Genomic DNA, 24,008 nt, shown 5'->3' with positions numbered 1-24,008 from the left:
CTCATGGAGTTCCAGTGGGAAGGGAAGAATGTAGAATTAAAGGGATTGAAGTTAGGCAGAACCTCATTTGAGGAAGGGGAGAAGGTGAAATTTAATATGAGTCATGGGTCCAAAGGTACACTAATACAATTAAAGGCTATGGAGTTGTTGCCCAAGCTGAATATTCACACTAAACCAGATATGGATGTTAGGGTGAATCAGTTGTTACAACAGTTTAAGGGTATTTTTGAGGAACCAGTGAGTCTACCACCAGTGAGATCACAAGACCACAAAATTATTCTAAAGTCTGGAATGGTTAGGCCAAGCTCAAGTCCTTTTTCCTCCCCAGTACTTTTGGTACGTAAAGCAGATGGAAGTTGGCGCTTATGTGTGGATTATAGGGCCCTCAACCAAGAAACTATTAAAGATAAATTCTCCATCTCAGTCATTGATGAATTGCTTGATGAACTCCATGGTTCAGTTATATTTTCTAAAATGGACTTGAGGTCCAGGTACCATCAAATCCATGTGACCCCTGAGGATGTTCCCAAAATGGTATTTCGTACCCACGAAGGCCATAATGAGTTTTTGGTGATGTCATTTGGGCTTACCAATGCACCCTCAACATTCCAAGGGTTAATAAATGAAATTTTTAAACCTTTTTTAAGAAGGTTTTTTTTTTTTTTAATAATATACTCGTGTATAGTCACTGCCTAGAGGATTACTTGAGTCATCTCAAACAAGTGTTGGATGTGCTAGCAAAAAACCAACTCTATGCCAAGCTGTCAAAATGTACCTTTGGAGTCCATGAAGTGGAGTACTTGGGACATGTCGTGTAAGGAGAAGGGGTCAAGACAGATTCAAGCAAGGTGGCATCCATGCTAGAGTGGCCAATTCCTAGAACCCTAAAGGCCTTAAGGGGTTTTCTTAGATTGATTGGGTATTACAGAAAATTCATAAGAAACTACAGGCTTATAGCAGCACCCCTAATAGCCCTTCCAAAGAAAAATACCTTTACTTGGACACATGAAACCACAATGGCCTTCCAATAGCTTAAACAGGCAGTGTCCCAACCCCCAGTTCTAAGGCTTCTAGATTTTACAAAAAAATTCACAATAGAATGTGATGCTAGTGGTGGCAGCATTAGGGTAGTTCTCATGATAGGGGGCAACCCATTTGTTTTTTCAGTAAGGCCTTGAAGGGAAAGGCATTAGCATTATCCACTTATAAACGTGAGTTACTTGCACTAGTGACTGCAGTGCAAAAGTGGCGGCCTTACTTATTGGGCCAGGCTTTTGTGGTTAAAACCGACCAACAAGCCTTGGAATTTCTGGTTGAGCAGAAAGTGGGTACCCCAGGACAACAGAAGTGGGTCACCAAGCAAATGGGCTATGTTTTTACAATTGAATTCAAGAAAGGGAGGGAGAACAAAGTGGCAGATGCCCTTTCAAGAAGGAATGAAGATTCTGAGGAAGAGTGTGCACTATTGGCCATTATTTCTTTTCCTACGGCTGAATGGATCACTGAACTCAAGCAAAGTTACAGCACTAACCCTGAACTACTGGACTTATTACAAAGGTTTCAATCTAATTAGGATCTGCCTAAAGGGTACTTGGTGCAGCTAGGACTGCTGCTTAAGAAGGGGAGATTTGTCATTAACCCTGACTCTGGGTTCAAGGAGAGGGTTTTACAATTTATACATAGCAACCAATCAATAGGTCCCTCTGGGTTTCAAAAGACCTATCAATGTGCCAAGATGGATTTTCTTTTGGCATGGGATGAAGAAGGATATCAAAACCTGGTCAAATGTTGTGACATTTGCCAGGCTAACAAAAATGAAAACATTCTACCTACAGGCCTTTTACAACCCCTTCCTATTCCTGAACAAGCTTGGCAAGAAATTTCTATGGATTTTGTGGAGGGCCTTCCATCCTCCAAGGGGGCCAACATGATATTAGTGGTTATTGACAGACTCACAAAGTATGGCCACTTCATGAGTCTGTCACACCCATATATTGCCAGTGAGGTTGCCCGAATTTATCTAAAGGAGGTGTTCAAATTACATGGCTTCCCTAAAGCCAAAGCGTCTGACAAAGACCCTACATTCCTCAGTACCTTTTGGAGAGCCTTATTCACACTAAAGGGAACATCCATAAACTATAGCTCAACTTACCATCCATAGAGTGATGGTCAAACCGAGGCCTTGAACAAGGTTGTGGAGGGATACTTAAGGTGCTACGTGGGGGCGAAGCCTAGACAGTGGGTGCAGTGGCTATCTCATGTAGAGTGGTGGTATAATACCTCTTACTACACCTCTACAAAGATGTTTCCTTTTGAGACTTTATATGGTTATCAACCTCCCAAACTAACAACATACATACCAGGAACTACATCCAACAACAAGCCGATCAAGCAAATTTTGAAAGAAAACCTTCAGTTTGCACAACAACGAATGAAAACGTTTGTAGATTTGTGAAGAACAGAGAGAGAATTCGAGGTAGGGCAGTGAGTTTACCTCTGCTTGCAGCCCTACCGCCAAAAGTCAGTGGTGGCAAGGCACAATCTCAAACTCTCCCCCAGGTTTTACGGCCCTTTTAAGGTGGCGCAACGCCTAGGGAAGGTGGCTTACCGTTTGGAGTTTCCATCGGAGTCGAGGATCCACCCCGTCTTCCAGATCTCCTGCCTCAAATGGAAGCTCGTGGCCCAAATTCAACCGCTACCATCACTTCTGCCAGTCAACGGGGAAGGAGAAGTCCTGCCTGAGCCAAAGGCCGTGCTGGATCGCCGCGTGTGCTTCCATGGAAATAGACCTCACACGGAGGTGCTCGTGAAGTGGGTAGGAGCTTCGGTTGAGGATAGCAGCTGGGAAGTTCTCCCGAAGCTTCAAGAGACTTATCCCTACCTGGTGGGGCAGGTTCTTTGAGAGAGGGGGGGCGGGGACTTGTTATGAGTCCCACAAATTGGGCTTGGGGTGAAGGGCAGAAGGACCTCGGTGGATAACTTACGAGTGAGCCCAGGGCCAATTGAAGGAACGGTGCGATTTGGAGGAAGGCAACACAGTAGCTACGAATTAGAGGAACAATTGATCAGAGTCAAGCGCTTGTGTCTATAGTTTGTTATTTTAGTATTTTAGTATTTTGTCCTTTTCAGTTTATTGGTCCACTTGTAAGCCATAGATTGGCATGGGTAGTTACCTGCGGGAGGGAAGTCTAGGAAAGGGAAATTACAGTTTTCATTTTCATCATCTGGAAGAATATTGATCAAGTTGCTTTTCTGTTTTCATGGAGGTTGAGTATTCCTCGAAAATACTCAGTTTATCTTAATATCATTTACAGACATTTCTTTATCATCCATTCCAGTATTTCACTTCTCTATTTATTTCCTATCAAGTTCATTATATAGTTTTGAAGGTTTCACGGTTGACACGCTTCTCAGCCATATTTTTGCCAATCAATAAGCACTTCTCATGCTCAAGACTAGCCGAATATCAACTCCCACAACTAAAATTTCATGCTTTTAAGATTCTGTGAAACTCAATTTATCCCACAGATGAGCAAAGTCATCCGCCATAAACCACAGAGAACAACAAAGAAGAGATGAATAACAATGTCGATCTGATAAAACTTGCCCGTCACAAACTATACCTTCCACAATCTTGTGAATGAACCAACTTTTTCCATACCATGAGAGAAAGACACCAACTGCTAAGGGAGCAAGAGAGAGAGAGAGTGAACTGCTTGAGAATTTTAATGTCAAATTGCCTTTGGTTAACTTTATTTGAAATTGAAATTTGTGAGAGCATCTACACCTGGATGAGCAAAATTTATCCTAAATTTGAGCTAAATGTAATTTTTTCTAAATTTTACTCATATTTTGAAAATCTCCTACATCTCACTCCCTATTCTTTTTCTATTCTATTAAAATAATAATAATTTTTTATTTTTTTATGATTTTTTTCACACTTCCTTGTACAATATTAACTGCTCACGCTTTTATTTTTTTTCCTTCTTTTTGAGCTATTACTCTCTGGCAAATATGTTTAACAAAAAGTTAATTCTTTTTTTTTGTGGGTTCAATAATATTTTCAAAATTATTATGTTTTAAAGAATAACATATTTCTTTGTCAAAATTTGCTTTTTTCAATGGTAATATTGTAACGACTAAATTTTAAAAATTAGTAGAGAATTGAAATCGTATATAGCATGGTGGAAATGTGTGTTTGTTAATACAAAATAGTTAAATTTTTATTAAAAATAAATTTATTTAATATTATTAAAATATATAAAAATATAATAAGCCTCACATTAACAAAAATACAAAAATTTGATTTTTATGATATTGTTTCTAATTTTGAAAAAAGAGTAGGAATAATAAATATATAATAAATGTATTATTAAATTTAGAATAAAAAAATCAAAAGAATAATTTCAGATTTGTAAAGTAGCTCCGCACAAATCTTAAAATCAAAAGTTTTAGATTGCGTTTAGGTACTAAGATGATCTCAGATATTCTACGAATAATAATAAAAAAATAATAAAAATGTAATGATCGAATATTAAATAGTAATAAATAATAGATAAAAATAAAAATAAAATAATAAATAAGAATAAAATATAGCCACTAATATAAGTTAGGAGCTGGATGCAGCACATTTATCTTCTCTTTTCATATATTCTACTTATAAAGTTACGTTTAGATAGTGAAGTGATCTCAGATATTCTATGAATAGTAATAAAAAAATAAAAAAAAATAATAATAAAATATTAAATAATAATAAACAGTGATAAAAATAATAATAAAATATTCTCAAAAAATACCGCACTACTTAAACTAGCCTCTAATATAAGCTAGGAACCGGATGCAGCACATCTATCTTCTCTTTTCATATATTCCACTTAAAAGGAAGCGGATGCTAGTGCGCTAAGCAAGCTTTCCTATTCCTCCTCCTTTCACCGTTTCACGAATTCCACAAATTTTTTTTATTTTTTATAATTTTTTAATCTGATGTGGCAGTCCGCTGACCTCAGATTCGCCGTTTTGATCTGATACCTACGGCGCCGTTTTGATGACATAGTTAAGTATCTCGTTCTCACGGCCAGCCCGTATCTCTCTCTCTCTCTCTCTCTGAAACAGACCCCGAGACCCGCCGTGTTCTCTCGACTGGAGCCTCCGAATCAGACGTATGAAACCGATGCTTCCTCTACAGACGAAAGAAACCCACGGTCTGTGTTGTATTTGTGCCATTTCTTCTTCTTCTTCTTGTTTTTTATCAGTTTGGAGTTCAGAACAATCTGTATATATGGTGCTATTCTGCTGCTAATTGGATTAACGTGTTCTGCTAATTCTGTTCATCGGAATTTTGTAGTTTCATATTCTCACATTGAACTTGAAAAACCTTGATGTATGGAAGATATTAAGAATATTTGTAATCCGTGATCGGTGACTATGAGTCCGTCTACGTACAATCCCTGAAATGCAGTCCTCGGGTACTCTTCCTACGTCTCCTTTGTCCACATCTTCTCTTCAATGACCAAAAAGTTTCCCTCTATTCGAGTTCCGCCCAGCCTGCAGTACCAAATTTCCCTCTGCTTTCGAGTTCCCTCTGCAGCTCCGTCCGCCGGCGTCGACTGGATCTCTTCTCCTCCACCACCGTCGGCCAGTATGTTTTCAGGGATGCGTTCTCTTTTTGGGTGAGGTCAGCACATCACTCGTCCTCCCCACAGCTTTCATCACAGCTCTGCTGCCGCACCGACCACCAAGAGACCATTGTCAACCGAAGACGACGCCACCGACCAGGTAAGGAACCGTTACTCTCACCCTCTATTTTCGAATCATTTCCCTATCCGGGCGCGGTTGATTTTCTCCCTTCTTTGCCATTCATCACATTTCTGGGCGTATGTTTGAGAGACATGCATGTACAATCTGATTTAGGCCTGGCAGGAGAGAAGTAGAGAGCCAAGAAGGACTTGACCGAAGGCCGAGCCAAAAGCATATTGCTTTCACAGCAAAATGTCGGCAATTCATTCTTGGCTCAACCCCACTCTCTGTCTCTTCATGCAAGACACTTCGAACAAAGTGGTATTCGTCGATATTTGTCTATGCCATTTTCACACGCCACATGCTATTCCTCTTTCCAAGTATAATTAAGCTTAACCCGAAAAGACCCAATTCGGCCCTACCTATTTCCTATTTTCAACATATCAGAGATGATTTTTTTTTTTTTCAACATATCACAAATGTCTATCTGCCCCTCCAAAGCATCTTATCTGCTCAAAATCATTTTTATTCTAAAACAAATAGAAATCCACTGCCAAAATCTATAAACATAGATATGTCATGGCATGCCATTCGCCCCTGCAGTGTCCATTATAGAGCCAAAACAACAAATTTCTCAAGAAAACTTGACTAAGAACATGATCAAAAACATTTAATCAAACTTCTCACATGGGACTTTCATCAAACACAATACATTCATTGCTTGAATAATTGTAAGGAAAATTTCCAGGACACTTGCCTCCTCCACAAGCTTATTATTCCCAATTTGACAAACATCAAATACTCCTTTGCAAAACAAAATTTCTTCCCCTATATCGTTTCTGAAGATGAAAATGTACCATTGAATGTCAGTTTGTCTGTATGAATTAATGCATAGCAAATTCTAGCTTATTGGTATGTTAAAGACAATATTAGAAATTTGGAAGAAACTTCTTTCGAAAAAAGAAAAGGAAATTTGGAAGAAACCAATGAAAGAAATTCGGTATACCAACTTCTCCTGTAAGACCCTTGAGATCGCACAAGCTATGTCTCTGCTCAGTGGCTGGAACGCTTTCAGGGATGTTGCACAGCACAAGCCTTGAAGGAGGTAATTAGGGCAAGACGAAGGGGATGCAGTGTAAAGACCATCGACTGGAAAACCTCAGAAAATGCTGAAGAGAATCTCTCACAGGTTTCCGAAGCACAAAGCGGACGACGGACTCGGTTAGGGCTCAGGAGGGGTACATCAGCTCAAGTTTCAGCTCAATATGCACTGTTTCTATACGTATGGTGTCTCCTGCGGCGCCTTTTCCACTTAAATTAAATGACTCGTTTCATACCCTATTGCAGCTGTCTCCACATCAGGAGTGCGTGGGGTCTCCTCTGTGTGGGGACTGCGATTAGAATTATTCCTGTTCCGTTTCCCTTCCAAGCTTCTTCCCATCTCTCAAAACCATTGTTTTTCCAACTCCGTGTTTCTCTTCCTCTTTTTTTCTTCACTTTCTATATATCTAACTTTCTTACTTCAAGTTAAATTATCGTACAATCCCTTGATGCCTATGGACGCAGCAAGGGAGAGGAGCCCCCTATTGGCCCCCCTTGATTGAACTTCCTTTCGTCCTCTCCTAGGGTGGACGATGATTACCCAGTTTTTTTTTTTTCTTTCTTTCTTTCTTCTCTTCCATCCAAGAGAACTCCCAACTTGAACCTAAAGCTTTCCTTCACATTCCTTCATCCAAGCTCAGTCCAGGCATTTTTGCCTCACTGTACACCAGGTTTGTATTTCTCTTTCTTCCTTTTTTTTAAACTTTCTTTGCACATGTAATTCTGTTACATCAAATTCAATTATTTGTTAGTATTTCATCTTTATTGCATTGATGACAATTTGGTTTCCTAGAATATCTCGGAATTGAAGAGGAATGTCTAGTTGTACGAGGGCTTGTTTGGAAAACATATCTCATCTCATATCATCTCAAAATTTCTCATAATTTTCTTCCCAAACATCACTCAAACACAAACATTTTTAATTTCAAATCTTCATCTTTTTCATCTAATCATTACCTAATCATTACAAAATTTTCTCAAACTTCCAAGCAAAACACAAAAAATAATACTACTTTTTCAAATTTCAAAACAAAAATAATATTCAAACAATCTTTTAACTTTATAATATTTTTATTTTTATTCAACTTTTTCTTTATTCTTTCCTGAGACCCAATAAAACATCTTAACTCAAACCATTTCACTAGTATTCACAAAATTTTCATCTCATCTCATCCCATTTTCCTCAAGCATCCCCCTAAGTCTTAATTTTGCAACTGTTTTGGGACCATACATGCTCAAATGACATTCTTGGCAATGATACAGAGAATTATTCATTCATATATATATATTATGTTTTTTCCTTTTGAATACCCGTGGATTAGTTGGGTTTTGCTATGTGCCAGCTTACATAAGGCCCATTTAACCAGTATGAGGCATGCTGATCTGTTACTTTCTCAGGACTGTACCTTTTTATAATGGGCAGTTTTAGAAATCATTTTAGGATGATGGATATAAGTTGAATGTTTAGGATCCATAGGGCATGTTGTATATGCAATGTACTTGCTGCATTTTTAGCATCTTGGCATGAGATATTTAATTGTTTATGTATTCTTTGTCTACAGTGCATTGGGTAATCCCATGTCATTTTTGGAAGATCCAAGTGGGTAATTCTTCAGTGATTAATGGATTTGCATTTGATTAGCTTCACCTCAATTCTGAGATGGTACTAAGATGTAAAATTACTCTAACTCTCTGCCATGTTAACTATTTGGTGGGGTCTGTTAGCATAAAAAATATGTGACATGAACGAATTGGCTTGCCAATGAATTTGATTGTAATAGCCGCATAGAGTATAGGAAGGTAGTATATGTGATTCCACATTGTTTAGGAGGTAGAAGTTATTGTGTTATAATGACTCATTTGGGCTCCCAAGTGTAATATTGCCTATAAATGGCTTGAGCCTTCCTTTGGTCATCGCATGGTTCTTGATGAGGGGCAGATAAATGTTGAATGCGATGAAGCATTAATTGTATCTCATAACCAGTTGTAGAATGAAGAGTTGTATATAAATACTTTTATTGTTGCGCATCTATTGATGCCGGATCAGTTATAAAACTTTTAGAATTGTCACTCTTGGTAAAGCATCCAGAGATTGTCAGATAGTTGACAGTTTGACAATAAGGTGAACCCAAACATGGGATGAACAAGAACCTGGTTTATATGGGACATGAAATCAAGCTTAAGTTATCCAAAAACAACAGGAAATATTCAAGGATTCACCAAATGCTATTCCGTAGCTTGTGAGAATAAAGTGGGAGTAGAGCTTTAGGACACAACATCGGGGATGAAGTTACGCTTGAACTTACTCCTCCATTTTGGAAGAACTTTTTCAAGGGGGACAACTCATAGAATGTTGGTCATGAAGTATGATAACCTCTTTGAAAAGTTATGAGGCATGTGGGAAGGGTGGCCTATATGTTGAAGTTACCTAAATGATTAAGGCCTCGCCCAACATTTCTTTTAAGCTTTTTTAAACCTTTCAATGAAAATTTGGTTGATAAATGATTCAGTCTTTTAGCAAGCTGAGACTTGCACCTCCCAGCATCCGGGTGCAATCTTAATGGTGTATTGAGGAGATGTTGGCCCGCTAAGCAGAGGGCCAAAGCAAGACAAATCCACAAATGATATACCTTGGGAAGCGGAAGGGAATACCAAAGGCGGAAGCTTACTAGAGTGCGATACTTGGAGACATTGACGATGTTGGGTTCTTCTAAACTGAATGACAAATAAGCTTTTGAGAGAGAAACTCCAAGTCTGTAACGCTATAGAGTGATAATGGGGCAGCTACTCCCAATACATTTCGTTTGATGTTTTAGTATGGAAAAGAGTGCAAGTGCCTGTTCTTTTTTTTGGAAAAAAGGAGTTTATGGTTGAGCTGAGGAACGGATAAAGGGGACCATTGAGAATGGAAGAATTCAATGACGTGTTATATGGAGAGCTTATGGGAGTTTTTGATTTCCAGAAGAGTTGTCACCCAGTGTAAGAGGAGTAGAGTTTAAATAAGATGGTTTGTATGGTCTCTTTCCCTCAAGGAAGAGAAGGATCTGACAATAAGTAGAGAGGGTTACCTGTAGGAATAACCCAGTAATCCCCTCTGGTCTTGGGATGTTGAATCATGGGGGAAGCCCTGCTGGCTAGTCATCATCCCAAATAAGCACAATATTTAGCTTTGTTTGGTTCCATTAGAGTCCACAATTTGATCTAGAGCAATTGTTAGTATTCTTCCACTAGTTACAGTTTTGGGTTAATTTCTCAAAACCTTTATCATTCAGTGATTATCTTTTCCACTATCATGTATTGGCTTTTTGCTTCTCTCTTTTTTTTTTTTTTTTTTTTTTTTTTTTTTTTTTTGTCTTTTTTTTTTTTTTCCTCCTTGTTCCTTGGGTTTACTTCTACAGAGCTAAAGAGGCAAATTATGAGATAACAGGAATGGCGACACAATCTGAGCGATTCTCTCTAGATTTTCTAATGGGAGGGGCAGCAGCAATAGTAGCAAAGAGTGCAGCTGCACCAATCGAGAGAGTGAAACTTTTGTTGCAAAATCAAGGAGAGATGATAAAGAGAGGTCAGCTCAAGAGACCATATACGGGTGTTGGCGAATGCTTTGGAAGGGTCTTGAGAGAGGAAGGCCTGTTGTCTTTCTGGAGAGGTAACCAGGCAAACGTCATACGATATTTCCCTACTCAGGTATTTCCTTTTACTCTGCAAACCTTGTTTGTCATTAAGGATTTGGGCTGGAATCTGTTATGTTAGTTCCAACGGTTATGGCTTTATTTGTATAATTTACAATGTTTCCCTTTTATTGTTTTTTTTGGTTGACACGTTTATTATTGCTTGATGGCATGGTTACATGAGGGGTCCATTGGTCATTTTTCTTGTGCATGCCCTTCCTTGTATTAATTTCACTCATTATAGAGTGGATCCTGACATTGTTTTCTTTTTACTTTTGTTCACGAAGATGAGAAGTTCACAAATTGGAATTTCTTGATATTATTTTAGGAAAAGGATGTTGATAACTGACCGTAACATTTCTAAATATGTGAATTTTTTTCCTGAAGAGATTTCATTAATTGTTTCCCATTTCATGGAACTTTAATTTGGGGTTTCTACGGACAATTTTGTATATGATAAATTTCAGTGCAGGAGATGAATACAATTTTCCATATTGTCCACTCGTTTGTGTATATTTGTTGTGAATCTCTTCAAGAATATGCATTTATCTTCAATTTTATTTTTCTCTATTAGATCAATTAAGTTAGACTTCAGACCAACTGTTCTGTTTTCATGCCCAATGCATTTAACTGTACATTTTAATAACTTATAATTATTCAGATGTGGACGTTGCAATCTTGCCAAATGTTTTCACTAAACAGATGTTAAATTGTCCGTAGGCTTTCAACTTTGCATTCAAAGGTTACTTCAAAAGTGTTTTTGGACGCTCAAAAGAGAAGGATGGATACATAAAGTGGTTTGCCGGTAATGTGGCTTCAGGAAGTGCTGCTGGAGCTACTACCTCATTGTTTCTATATCATTTGGATTTTGCACGTACTCGACTTGGCACTGATACAAGGGATGGTCAACGCCAGTTTAAAGGGCTACTAGATGTATACAGAAAAACCTTGTCAAGTGATGGAATTGTAGGCCTGTACCGGGGTTTTGGGCCTTCAATCATTGGCATTACTCTGTATAGAGGCATGTATTTTGGGATCTATGACACAATGAAGCCGATTGTTTTGGTTGGACCTTTCAAGGTTAGTATCTATATTTCTTGTTGGGGAATTATGTAAATCAGACATCTGTCTATTTAAGAGGGGGTGAATTTGCATCTTCAGCTCTAATGGAAGCATTATGCTTGAGTGTAGTAGAATCACACTCAAATGGGTTGTTATTGCTGTGATAACAATAGCGCTGGCCCCCACACAGGAGATAGTCAATTGATCAGATGCATTTGAACAGCTGATTTAAGGACAGTGGAAGACTGTTCACGAAAATTCCTTCATAATTGTTTTCATCTCCAAAATTATTTGATGTTTCTAAAGTTCTGTGGAAATCATGCCCTTTGCAATTTTTCTTCAGACATGTCCCCAAGCTCCATATGACACCATTCACATTTTTTCCTTTTTCGGCAGGGTAACTTCTTTGCCAGTTTCTTGCTGGGTTGGAGCGTCACAACAGTCTCTGGCATCTGTGCATATCCCTTCGACACTCTGCGACGGAGAATGATGATGACCTCTGGACAACCTGTAAAGTATTGCAATGCCATGCATGCTTTCCTCGAGATCATTCGCCTTGAGGGTTTCATAGCGTTGTTCCGTGGAGTTACCGCAAATATGCTTGCGGGGATGGCAGGGGCCGGTGTACTTGCAGGATACGATCACCTACATCGAATTGCATCCAGACATGGTTATAATTGACAATGGTTTTAATTTTGAGCCGCATCAAAGAGTTCTAAAGCGAGTCCTGGCCTTATGATTTGTATATTAACATGCTTTATCCATTGTTTACTGAAGAAGGGTCCTTTGAAAATGTACATTGATGGTAAGAAGAAAATAAAATAATATGATCAGATATGTTTGAAGTGGTTCACTGCCTGATGTTCCTTCTGGTGCCTTATTTTCCTTTATTTTTTTGTAGAGTTTTGCCGACAAGTCCATGTGTAAACACATTTCTTATTGACGGACTCATTGTAGTTATAAGAAAAAGAAAGTCAAAATACAAAGTTATGCTCTCACATCAGTGATGTATTCTGTGTCAATAAACAGATTTGCAGATAGATTTCTTTCTTTCTTCTAGAATGTATGACAAATAAAAAACATAATTCATAATTATTTACTAATTTTACAGTGAGACCTCAAAAGTACAATCTACATGCATTAAGAAAAATTCTTCTCATCAATTACTATTTACAATTCCATACCACACGTCTTATGAAAAACACTTCTATCCCCTTTGAAAAATACTTTTACATCTTATGAAAAAACTATAGACGTGGGGTGTGAGCGTGAATAACGGTTGATGCAAAATTGAGTGTTCAGATCTTCCACAACCAAATCTCATAGAATTATTGACAATCACATCAAGCCAAAAGCCAAAAATTTTTATGGCGCTTGGTTGTAATCAAATAACCTCCAAGCTTCCTGCTCTTCCTCCTTACTGCAATGGTCATGCAGTAAGCATTTTGGATACAGTACTCTGCAACTCCTCCACGGTTTCTCTTTCCTGCCCATCTCATCATTAGGGACCATAACATAGACGATTGCTTTCCTTGTCCTATTACCAATAAGGACACTCTTTGTTGTCTTGCTTCCTCCACTATTATTGGGCCCTTTTCCCTTCCTTCAACCAAAGCTATCTCAACTTGCACCTATTAGAAATTATATTATATCATTCACAATACAACATTCATCGATCGATCAATCGTGTTATGAGGAGAAATTCGTCATTCTCTTATGCAAAATATTTTCTTTTTTAATTAATGATCCATGATTAGCCATTGCAATTATAGAGCTATATAGGCACCTTAAACCCTGTTGACTATATCTTTTGAATAATTCTTCTTATCAGCCACTATTTAATACCCCATATCCTATGAAAAACACCCTACACCTTATGAAAAAAAAAAAAAAAAAAAAAAACTGTCAAGTGTTGGGGTGAATAGTGGTTGATATATATAAAAACCCCATCTATAAATACATCTATATAAACACATTGATGTGTGTAGACATTATAACCTCAAATTAATAAACATGATGTACATGTAATTAAAAGCATGCAGCCAAAAGAATATTCATGGCAGAGTTGACATACATTCAGTGAAAAAAACCATTGAACAAGTCTTGCTAGAAAATGAACAGAGACGTCCAGTAATTTCTTGAGTTAAGCCAAACCTTTGACAGAAAGCTTCCCTCACAACTTGCAATATTATTAGTTGTTGACAATCAAATTCAGTGTTGTTGGCTTTTATACCGTATTTAGAACACAATCCTAGAGGCACTATAATTGAACTGGAATGTCCCAATTCAGAAGGACTTACCCCAGGCCTTTTCGTCTGACACATATTTTTCATGGAGTACAGAAGTTCATGAGCCATTAAGCTACCTTTCCCCTTGGACCCTGCATGCAGCAGCAGCAAGCCAACGGACCTTAGCTCTAACCATTCAATATATATATATATATATATATATATATATATATATATATATATATATATCTTCACAGATTATGAATGAAAACTTACAAGATGATGCATCATCTCACCTTGTTTGGAGAGCTTGGATACATGAAGGAGAATAATACTATCGTGACTCTGAACTGTGTGAGAGAGTGCCCATTCAAGAGCTCCCTGTGCTTCAAGGCTCGAATCCACAACCACCATTATCTTGTTTCCAACCTCCGCCGGCACCTCATGATCTTTCACCAGCCTGTCAGGATCCTCAGGGCCGCCGGCGGTGCTAAACTCATTGTGAACATCCCTGCTATTGCTTAAAAACTCTGTTTTCTGAGCTGCTTCAATGGAGTCTAAATTCCTGGGTTTGGATTGAAATGGCGTGGAGCCTACCCTGAAACAGGCGGTGGCACGACCAACAGACAAACTCGCCACTCTAACGCGTTTTCTGCCCATGTTGTTGGGAAGGGGGTGTTGGTGTGAAAGTGGCTACATTTTTTTGTGTATAAATAGGGGGGAGGTTGAAGTTCTGCATGCAGTGTTGTCCTCGTGGCCATTGTTGTATTGACTTTTGAGCTCTTTCTCTTTCAATGGTCGTACAAATCATTCTTTGTTTGTTTCCTTTGTTTTCTTGGTTGTGGGGACTCAGTCTTCTATGAACGTGCGAGCCATGTAGTTAGGAAGTTGTACGTCACTACGTCCATCCTCCATTTTATTAGTACATGTATAATTTTTCTGCCTGTAAATTCTTTAATGTTTCCTCACGTTTGGGAGTTTGATGTAGACTACCTCTACATTATTAACTGATCATCTTCATTCCCACCATGGATTCTGATGATTGATAGGTCACTATATTTGCGACCATAACCTTAATTTTTATGTGCACATGACCATAATAATAAGAATTTTGTCCAACTATTTGCCTGAGTTTAAACTACTGTTCATATTTAATACGAGATCCATAGATATATCGTGTGAGTCTTACATCATCGCACGTTTGGATACAGAATTGATCTCATCTCATCTCATCTAATTTCAACTAATAATCTCACTGCTATTAACAAATCATCTTAACTCATCTCATCTCATATAATCTCACTATCCAAACGGGCCAGCTTATATAATATCTTCGAGTAGAGTGAATTCTGGATGCACTAGAATTTAAAGATACATACGTCTATCTCTATATAATAAATCATCTAATTCAATTAAGAAATTAAAAAGAATCTCGACCAATAAAAATATATATAGATGTGAGATATTATATAGATCAAAATAATTTAGTAAGATGCATACGTAAATGATTTAGGATTTAGTTATCATGTACTTGTAAGATTAATCATGCTGTGGCATTATACAGTGTGTTTTGCATTAATATATGCAGAACATATTACATTATTATACATATACAAGTCAAGCCCCTAACAGTAAGGCAGACATGATGAGATAGATGTTTGGAATAGAAAGAAAAGAAGTCCAGCTGTCTGATCCAGAAGTTTGGCAAAATTCCATGAATAAGAAATGATTCCAACATGACTTTAATATGATCTTCGCATTCAATGCTGTTTTCTTCAACTAATTTAGAACTTGCATTCACAATATTATTATTCCATGACGTCACAGTTATGCCTAATTTGATGCGATATATTATATTATATATACATATATATATATATATAACATTCCAATATGCTCTTCTTTATTTTATATTTTATCATTCAATCATACTTCTAATTGATGTGATAGACATTTAAAAATATGTCATATCAACAAGCGTAATAACTAAATCCCGGACGAAGAATAGTATTTTTAGAAAAGAAACTAAAAATACAATATTGTTTTTAGTTCAAAAGATTTGGGATATTTGGATAAATGTATCAGCCAAGATTATTAAGGACTCAAGCTTGTGTGAAAGGCCAATCATAATTTGAAAGATGTAGATTGTGAGAAAATTAGGTCCTACATCAATAGTGAATATTTCACACACATACATACTCACACGTATGTAAAATTGTTAAAAATGCATCCTTAATTTATAGACAAATAATAAATGCATCTTACAATGAATGATCTGGATTAATCATCATGTACTCCATGACTTTACATGTCTTAGCTATAAATTAAGATTCTTGCGAGCAAGCCTAGTTCCCAGCTGATCTCTTTTAATGAACAGTAAATGCAACTTATATATATTGCAAGTGCAATTGGAACATGATATCATGACCTTGTGATATGAAATGTGAAAATCCGACTTGTACTGATATATATGTGGAAAGAGAAGCGAGATGTCAATCGATCTGATCGATCCCCTTGTCTAGCTCCGATGGATGATCAACTAATGGACTATTAGTATGTAAGGGTGGGCTTTGACTCCGACGGAGTTGGAGTGCCCACTTCCGACCTCCGACTCCGACTAGGGTCGGAGGTCAAACGCTACTCCGACTCTGACTCTGATTGGAGTTGAAGTTCAGAGCTCGGAGTTTGGCCGTTTGGAGTGAAGTGGGCTTCCCAACTACTGGGCCCTAGTTGCCCTACTCAGATTGGGCCTGGGCTATTGGCCCAATCTGAATTTTCAGATTGGCCCACCCCTGTTTAAAAATATTTATAAAAAAAATTAATGTAAAAAAAAATAATAATTAAAAAAATCTAAAATACTGTAAAAAAAAAAGTTAAAAAATTTAAATTTAAATACAATGACTAAATCAAAGTACAAATCGCAAACGATAAAATTAAATTTAAAACTACAAATCGTAATAAATTTAAATTTATAGCATCAAAAGAAATTTAAATATGAAATAGTCACAATCTCCCACATTAGTTTTGACAATCCATGCATTTGAGTCAATGACTCGATAGTGATTTCCAATTTTCCTGCAAAGGGTTTTATTGATCAAATGCACTATCTTTTCTTTAGTCATTTAACTATAGACTTCTAAACTACTAGCCAAGTGATATATGATATAAAATAGGACACAGTATGAACTCACCTTCACCTTTAACTCTAACAAGTTTTGCATGATGGTAATCATGGTATTGAGTTTCTCACCAATAAAGGGGTCATCCCACAGTGCGTCTGTCTCAGTCATCCATAATTAGTCTGAGATTCACAGCTAGGTCTACAAAAATCATATAAATTATAAATTAAACAATGAAAACATTAAAATTATGTAAAAAATCATTTAAAATCATTAAGTTACCTGATTCAAGCCTATAGCTCTCGGCATCAACGATATCTACTTCAATAGGCGTTGAATTTAACCAGTTCTGTGTGTAAATGAGGGTCTCGATAGTGGTCGGAGACAATAAACTCTGATAAGCATCCAAGACACGACCTCTGGTGCTTAACGCCAACTCAGATGCAACCGCAGTGGTAGGAATAGCTAGTACATCCTCTGACTATTTAGAAAAGGACTGGAAACTTGCCAGAATTCACCTTCTATCAAGTTAATATATGGAATGTATCACTAGGTGCATCGACATCTTCCATAAAGTAATGCTCAACCTCAGACTTACACTGCATAATATTCCTCGATGCATAATTTTGATGATACTGTCATAACCGCAATAAATTTGAACTTTGTACATGTGTGTCATCCCAGTAAGATATTGAGCTAGTCGGGCTTGAGGAGCTACCACCTTCGGTTGAAAACTGACCACTGTTGTTGTAATGACTATATAAATCATCAATATCACATTTAAGTGATCTAATAAACTGATCAGTGTCCTCATCACTGAGGACGTCCCTAACTCAATTTTCTATAATTGCCAACTTTTATCGGGGATAAGGGATCGCAACCACAAATAATAATTTATTTATCTTCTCCACATCTTCCCAATATTTATTATATTTGTATTTCATCCTCATAGCCATTGCATTAAACAAATCTATACTGTCAGCACAAATCTCTTGCAAGTGGTTATAAAGCCCCGAGAGCTCGTTGAAATACATGTTCGTTGTAAGATATTTTATCCAAGATATCTGCATAGTTATATCATAAAATAACTTTAAAAATTAAACAAACTACCTGAGATTGACCTAATCAACTGTGTTTGGTGCACCGAGCTCGCTTCTCTCCCCAATTGACTCTAGCAAAGCATACCTCATGCCCCATCCTCGACCTTCATCCAACATCATGTATGTAGAGTACTTACATCGAGTCGGAACGTCCAGTTGCAACATATTGAAAGATATGATTTCAAGTTGTTCGGCTATTGCCTTAAACTGGCGGAGCCGTTGAGGGGAAGCCCTCACATATCTCACAAGGTTCTGAATTTTAATAATGGAATCATCGACTTCCTTAAACCCATCAGAAACAATGAAGTTGATGCTATGGGCACAACATCGAATATGAATAAATTGGTTATCATGAATGATATCCTCATTTCTCGTTGTATTCTGCCTGAACCAAGTAATGGCAGTGTCATTCGCATTGGCATTGTCAACCATGATACAAAACACTTTTATGATCCCCCAGTCCTTTATACAGTCATCTATCTCCTTGCCAATGGGTGAACTCTTGTGATAAAAAATTTCTTTAAAGCCAATGATCCGCTTTTGCAACGTCCACTCACTGTCAATAAAGTGGGTTGTGATATACATATAGCCCACATTCTGTATGGAGGTCCATGTATCAGTCATAAATGACACTTTTTGGCCAGTGGCAACTAACAATTCCTTCATCGCTGCCTTCTCCTTGGTATGTCTCTTCAAATAATCACGCATCACAGTATACCGTGAGGGCATGAGAATTCGTAGCTCTAAAGTGTGGACAAATTTGCAGAAGCCTGCCTTGTCAACCGTGATAAAATGCATCTCATTTGTGATGATCATCTCCACAAGAAGATCCCTCAACATCTTTCGCTGTATTGAGGGATTGATAGCTTCTTAATCTGTGTGCCATCAATAGCCGTAGAAATCTCGTAACTCAGCTTCATCTGATTAGTTACTACCAGCCCTTGTGTGTATCTTATACAGCTGGCTGCTCATAAAATGTTCTATTAATACTGACATGTCTTGCTTCTTCGAATGATAATTGCATAGTGGCATCGAGCCTACGGGTTCTCACGATCACCCGAAACTTTGGTGAAATGTTCTTATGTTTATGACCTTTTCTTACTATGTAGTGCTAGTGAATTGGCCTAGCATTGATTATCAACTCCTCCTCCTCAATAAGCATATTAAATATCTTCTAGATCTATTGAGACTCGAATACTTGCACATGAGGTAGCTGATGTAGATGGGGTCTACGACCTGAAGTACCTGTCGGTGACACGAACGACTGTGTGTCATCCATCCTCTTGTGGAGAATCGGAGCAAGAGGTGTAACATCTATAATTTGAGCAAATAATCTGAAACAATTAACAAACAATCGTCATTTAACATGTTATGAAAATTATCTACAAATTGAAAGCATATTGAAAAGGAAAAACAAATGTATCTAGTCGTGTTTGTCATTTTAAAAATAAATAAAACACAAAAAATGAACCTTTGCTCGAGCCACACTCGAGCAAACAATTGGCCACACTCGAGCGAAGGCTTGATCGAACAATCTGTGTGAAGTTTGCTAGAGCGACACTCGTGTGAACGTCACCTAGAACAAAAACACCTGATTTTTCCAAAACCTAAATCTCTTAATTCTTAAATTTAACAGCCTAAAAATAAAAATCATTGAAATGCAAACCACAAATCAATGAAATGAACAACAAATCATACACATTTCACAAAGGGATGAGGAGGAACAACAAATCACAAATCACATTTCACGTTTTTACAATTTGAGGAGGAATAACAAATCTATTGGAGGAGGAACAACAATTCATTCTTACAATTTGTGATGGACTCCAGAAGGTGGCTCGAGGCGGCCTCAGGTGACGGCAGATGGCGGGGGAGGTGAACTCGTGTGGAGACAAAGGAACTGTTGTGTGAAAGTGAGGGGGGAAGAAAGGGGTTCTGCATTTTGGACTCCCATCTTCATGAAACGATACCCTTCCTCTTCAAGCGGAATGATGTGGTTTAGTTACTTGACCAAAACGTCCCCTTTTGAGCAAAACGACGTCGTTCCTCTTGAAGTGGAACAATGTCGTTTTGATCATGTGTTTTTTTTTTTTTAAAAGAAATTCAGAGTTCGGAGTCGGGGTTCAAAGCCCACATGGGTTCAGAGTGACTCCGACCTTTGGCTACTGGAGTCAGAGTGACTTTGACAACAATTCCGACTTCGACTCCAACTCTGAATTTCACTAATTCTGACTCCGTCAGAGTCGGAGCCTTATTGGAACTCGGCCAGAGTTGAAATCTCAAAAATTTTGCCACCCCTATTAGTACATACCCAAGGAAGGAGTATAAAATACAATCCCACTTCTTTTTTTTTTTTTTTTTTTTTTTTTTTTTTTTTTTTTTTTTTCTTTTGGAGAAAGAGGATGGTACCTCCGAAACTTTATTGAAATCCTCACTTTTGGTGGAGGGAAACTGTGGTTACAACATAAAACCAACTTATTATAATCAAATCAATACAATAACCACCCATCAATACAATAAAAATAAACCTATACATATACCAAACTATGTACGAAGCTGAGGAAGTCCAAGTTTTTCCCTTTTTAAAAATCCTCTTTAACAACTTCAGAATATCACCATAAACCTCCTAATGAGCCGTCAAACCTTCTGCACCTATTTTTGCAAGATAATCCGCCAAAGAATTTCTTTCTCGATAAATTTACTGGATTCATTCAAACGAACTTGTATTAGTAGAAAACAATGTTACACACATACCACTATATATGATTTTTTCTAAAAGACAAATATGTTCTTTAGGGATCATAAAGTTCTAGTTTTTCTTAACAAAAACTCATTTACTTTTTAATATTTGGAACTAAAATTTAAATTTTTATCATAAATCAAACATATAGGTTTTTAAAAGTATCGTTAATCACTACAAGAGATGGCATTGTTTGGACCAAAAATTTCGTCTAAAAAAATGTCATTTTCATCCCAAAAAAGTGTTTGATACAAAAAAGTTTCGTCCCTAATTCTTCTCAAAAAGACCATCTCAAAAATTTTTGGAAACGAAATGTGACCAACCCATTTGAACAAAATCTTTTTTAGACTGTTCAAACTTAATAAATTATGTTTAAACTATAAAGTAATTGTTCGGATGGGTTGTTAATTTAATTTGAACGACACGATTTTTTTTATCCTCTTTAAATGAAGCAAGTGTTTGAACACTTTCTAGTTGTTCGAAGACGACGATTTGTGTCCACACATAAAAAAATCTGATCGAATGTCTTCGAAAAAATTTTGAATTAAAAATTATGTTCAAATGGTTTATTGTCCATTCGAATAAATATAAATTTTTTCTAACATAATAGTATATGTTCAAATGATCAGACATGCAGAGTGTTCAAACATTTAGCAATCCATTTGAACTAGAGTGACGATTTCATTTTCATTTGAATGGTTTTGGGTTGTTCGTTCGAATGGCGGTAGAAAATGTGTTCGAACGATAATAATGAATAATTACGGTTAGAACTAAAGATTTTCCGTTTAAACGGTAATTACTGATACAGTAACTGAAAAATTTAAAATTAGAAAAATAAATCTAAAAATTATAATTAAAACATCAAAATTGTTCACAAGTTGCATTAAGTCAAAATAAGTTGAAAGACATAAAGTAAGAAAATAAGTTCTAAGTTGATGGTGGCTTAAAGTTAATTTGGGACATTATTAACTGCATCTGTTCGAACATTTTTTGGGATTGAATTCCCATCTCCCTTTGCACGTTTTGTTGTAATTGCACCTCCATATCCGCTGCCTGATGTAATTAATCCTCCAACTCTCGTTGCTTGGACTTCAATTGTTTGATCTCGAGCCTTGCTTTCTCAAAGTCTCGAAAGTTGTTATTTGATCTGCTTGAGAAGAGGGTGAGGTTGAGGAGGAAGACTTCATGCAATGTTTTAAACCCTTCAAATATCCAGAACGAGGTTCAAGAACCTGAGAAAATATTTCAACATCGTTAATGAAAGATTCATCAGAAGTAACATTTTGCTTAAGTGAAACCCTCTTCTCCTACTAAAAAATAAATAGAAAAGAAAAATCATTAGAGATAGTATAAATAACATAAATATTATTAGGCAATACGAAAAAAATTAACTTATATAATTCGCTTATGTTTTGAGATTGATCAAAATACCAGCACGATTTGTATGTGATTTAACATACAATTGGGTCATATTATAGTTAATAGGACTATCTTGTTATAACAAAAGGAAAATATATGTTAATATTTAACTAGGACTAGTATAATGTTATCAATTTCTCTGATAGTCGATGAAAAGATCTAGAACCCTTATGACGATTTATCATTAAATTTGCTCTATTTACTTTGTTGACAATACTCTGTTGTTGTAAGAAAAGAAACAACATAATTACTATATTTGTTTCATGCATCTAACATATAGCATAGAAAAAATATAGTAACAAAATTACTTGATATGCTAGATCTTCAAATTTATCACAAAGTTTCTCCCATTCGTCTGGGCGCATGTTTTGCAATGGGCTCTAACGTGCCTCTGTTGCACTATTAAACTTTTGATAGTGTTAATGACATCACCTTTGTACTTTTAGAATACATTACTTATTAGCTCATCAACCATTACTCAATATTCTTGCCGGCCAAAATTAAGTTTAAACTCATCATTGAAATAATTAAGAATGATAAGAACAAATGTAAACTACTTATAAATTAAGTATTAATTAAATACAATTATTTTTTAAGTAACTTATTACTAGGCAATGAGTTTTGATATTGTTTTTCATATCCTGGAGAAGCTTGGCCCAAGAAGATGTAGACATGGCTACATATATTCGGGTAAAGGTATCAACATAGGAAGCAAGTCAAGCTGCTGGATCTCTAGAGCCACCGGTGTGATTATCAAGAATATCAATTTTAATTTTTCTCCTTTTTTGCATTTTTTCTATGTAGACACCTCTAGTAACATCTCGTTCTCGACAATAGCCTACAACAGCTACACAAGAATTGAATACTATAATATCAAAAATAAAATTTATTTTTAAGACACTATTACTTATCATCATATAAACTCAAGTTTCTTTCCAACATACCATGTTCTGGTTCTAATGATGTTGGCTCACCATCCATGGCAGACGAACCAATTGGGGAGTCAATAATGGATGGAGATGACAAATAAGTTACTTTGCATTTGGGAGACACAGCTGTTTAAAACTGTAATAAATTATTATTCACACAATATTCTTATTACAATAACGATACTTATATATAAACAAGTATCATTCACTATCAGTTTCACTCGACTAGTCGCCCTCATTCTCACTAGACACTTCAGTTGACTTATGTTCTACTGACAAGCCTCCCTCAATTACTTCTAATTCAATATCTTTTCTACACAATAGAACCATCTCATATTGGCTGAGATCAACAAATAAATTGATGTCTGATTCGTTTTCTTGATATGTTTCTTCATTTGTTGGATCTTCAAATTCTTCAGGTTATCCTTCTGCCTCTAGAATTTAATCATATACAATCTTGGTGCAAACTTCTGTATCACTTGCCATGGGTTTCTGTACTCCAGATCATATAAGTAAAAAACTTGATTTGCTTGGCAAGTGAGAACAAAAGGATCATCCTCGTATCATATGCGAGATATATTGACACTTACAAAATGTTTATCATTACGCATTCCCAACTTAAGATTTGAGACATCCCACAAATTACACTTAATAACCAAACTATATATTCCCCTAAGTACTTTAACCCAATGATATCTTGGATGACTATGTAAAAGTCAATATTCTCCTCCCTGTCGCTTCCTTCAACAACGACCCCACAATTTTGAATTTTTCTTTATCATTTTCTATTAGCTGTGTGAGATCTATATCTACACACTAAACATGCAAATTATCGAATAGTCCGCCTGGATGGACCACGTGCTAAAGTATACAGTTCACTTGAGATTTCTTTTGAATTATCAT

The 24,008-nt window shown here is 36.7% G+C and overlaps 2 protein-coding genes and 1 long non-coding RNA gene across 9 annotated transcripts; 1 reads left to right on the top strand and 2 right to left on the bottom strand.

Annotated features, from left to right (window-relative positions):
* The first annotated feature begins 5,046 nt into the window (after positions 1-5,046).
* On the top strand, positions 5,047-12,423 carry LOC121236163 (ADP,ATP carrier protein ER-ANT1). 7 transcript variants are annotated; one of them, XM_041132689.1, is made up of 5 exons: positions 5,075-5,201; positions 5,345-5,775; positions 10,236-10,524; positions 11,229-11,588; positions 11,967-12,423. In XM_041132689.1, the coding sequence occupies exons 3-5, from the start codon at positions 10,267-10,269 to the stop codon at positions 12,249-12,251; spliced, it is 903 nt and encodes a 300-aa protein (XP_040988623.1). In that variant the 5' UTR covers positions 5,075-5,201; positions 5,345-5,775; positions 10,236-10,266; the 3' UTR covers positions 12,252-12,423. The 7 variants fall into 7 exon arrangements, with proteins under 7 accessions (XP_040988619.1, XP_040988622.1, XP_040988623.1 ...); XM_041132685.1 differs by lacking the exon at positions 5,345-5,775 and having other exon boundaries at positions 5,047-5,201; positions 10,265-10,524; XM_041132688.1 differs by lacking the exon at positions 5,345-5,775 and having other exon boundaries at positions 5,049-5,201.
* Positions 12,121-14,502, bottom strand: LOC121236164. Its single transcript, XM_041132692.1, has 3 exons — positions 14,095-14,502; positions 13,871-13,950; positions 12,121-13,201 (listed from the first exon to the last, which is right to left on the bottom strand). Exons 1-3 carry the CDS (start codon positions 14,456-14,458, stop codon positions 12,914-12,916), a joined length of 732 nt encoding a protein of 243 aa, XP_040988626.1. The 5' UTR covers positions 14,459-14,502; the 3' UTR covers positions 12,121-12,913.
* A 2,301-nt stretch (positions 14,503-16,803) lies between these two features.
* On the bottom strand, positions 16,804-17,273 carry LOC121236073. The gene is made up of 2 exons (XR_005934652.1): positions 17,200-17,273; positions 16,804-17,118 (listed from the first exon to the last, which is right to left on the bottom strand). It is a non-coding gene; the product is annotated as an uncharacterized LOC121236073 (long non-coding RNA).
* Between the last annotated feature and the right edge of the window lie 6,735 nt (positions 17,274-24,008).

Source organism: Juglans microcarpa x Juglans regia, chromosome 6D, assembly GCF_004785595.1.
Source record: "Juglans microcarpa x Juglans regia isolate MS1-56 chromosome 6D, Jm3101_v1.0, whole genome shotgun sequence".
Taxonomy (NCBI): domain Eukaryota; kingdom Viridiplantae; phylum Streptophyta; class Magnoliopsida; order Fagales; family Juglandaceae; genus Juglans; species Juglans microcarpa x Juglans regia.
This window is presented reverse-complemented; position numbering and strand designations above follow the sequence as displayed.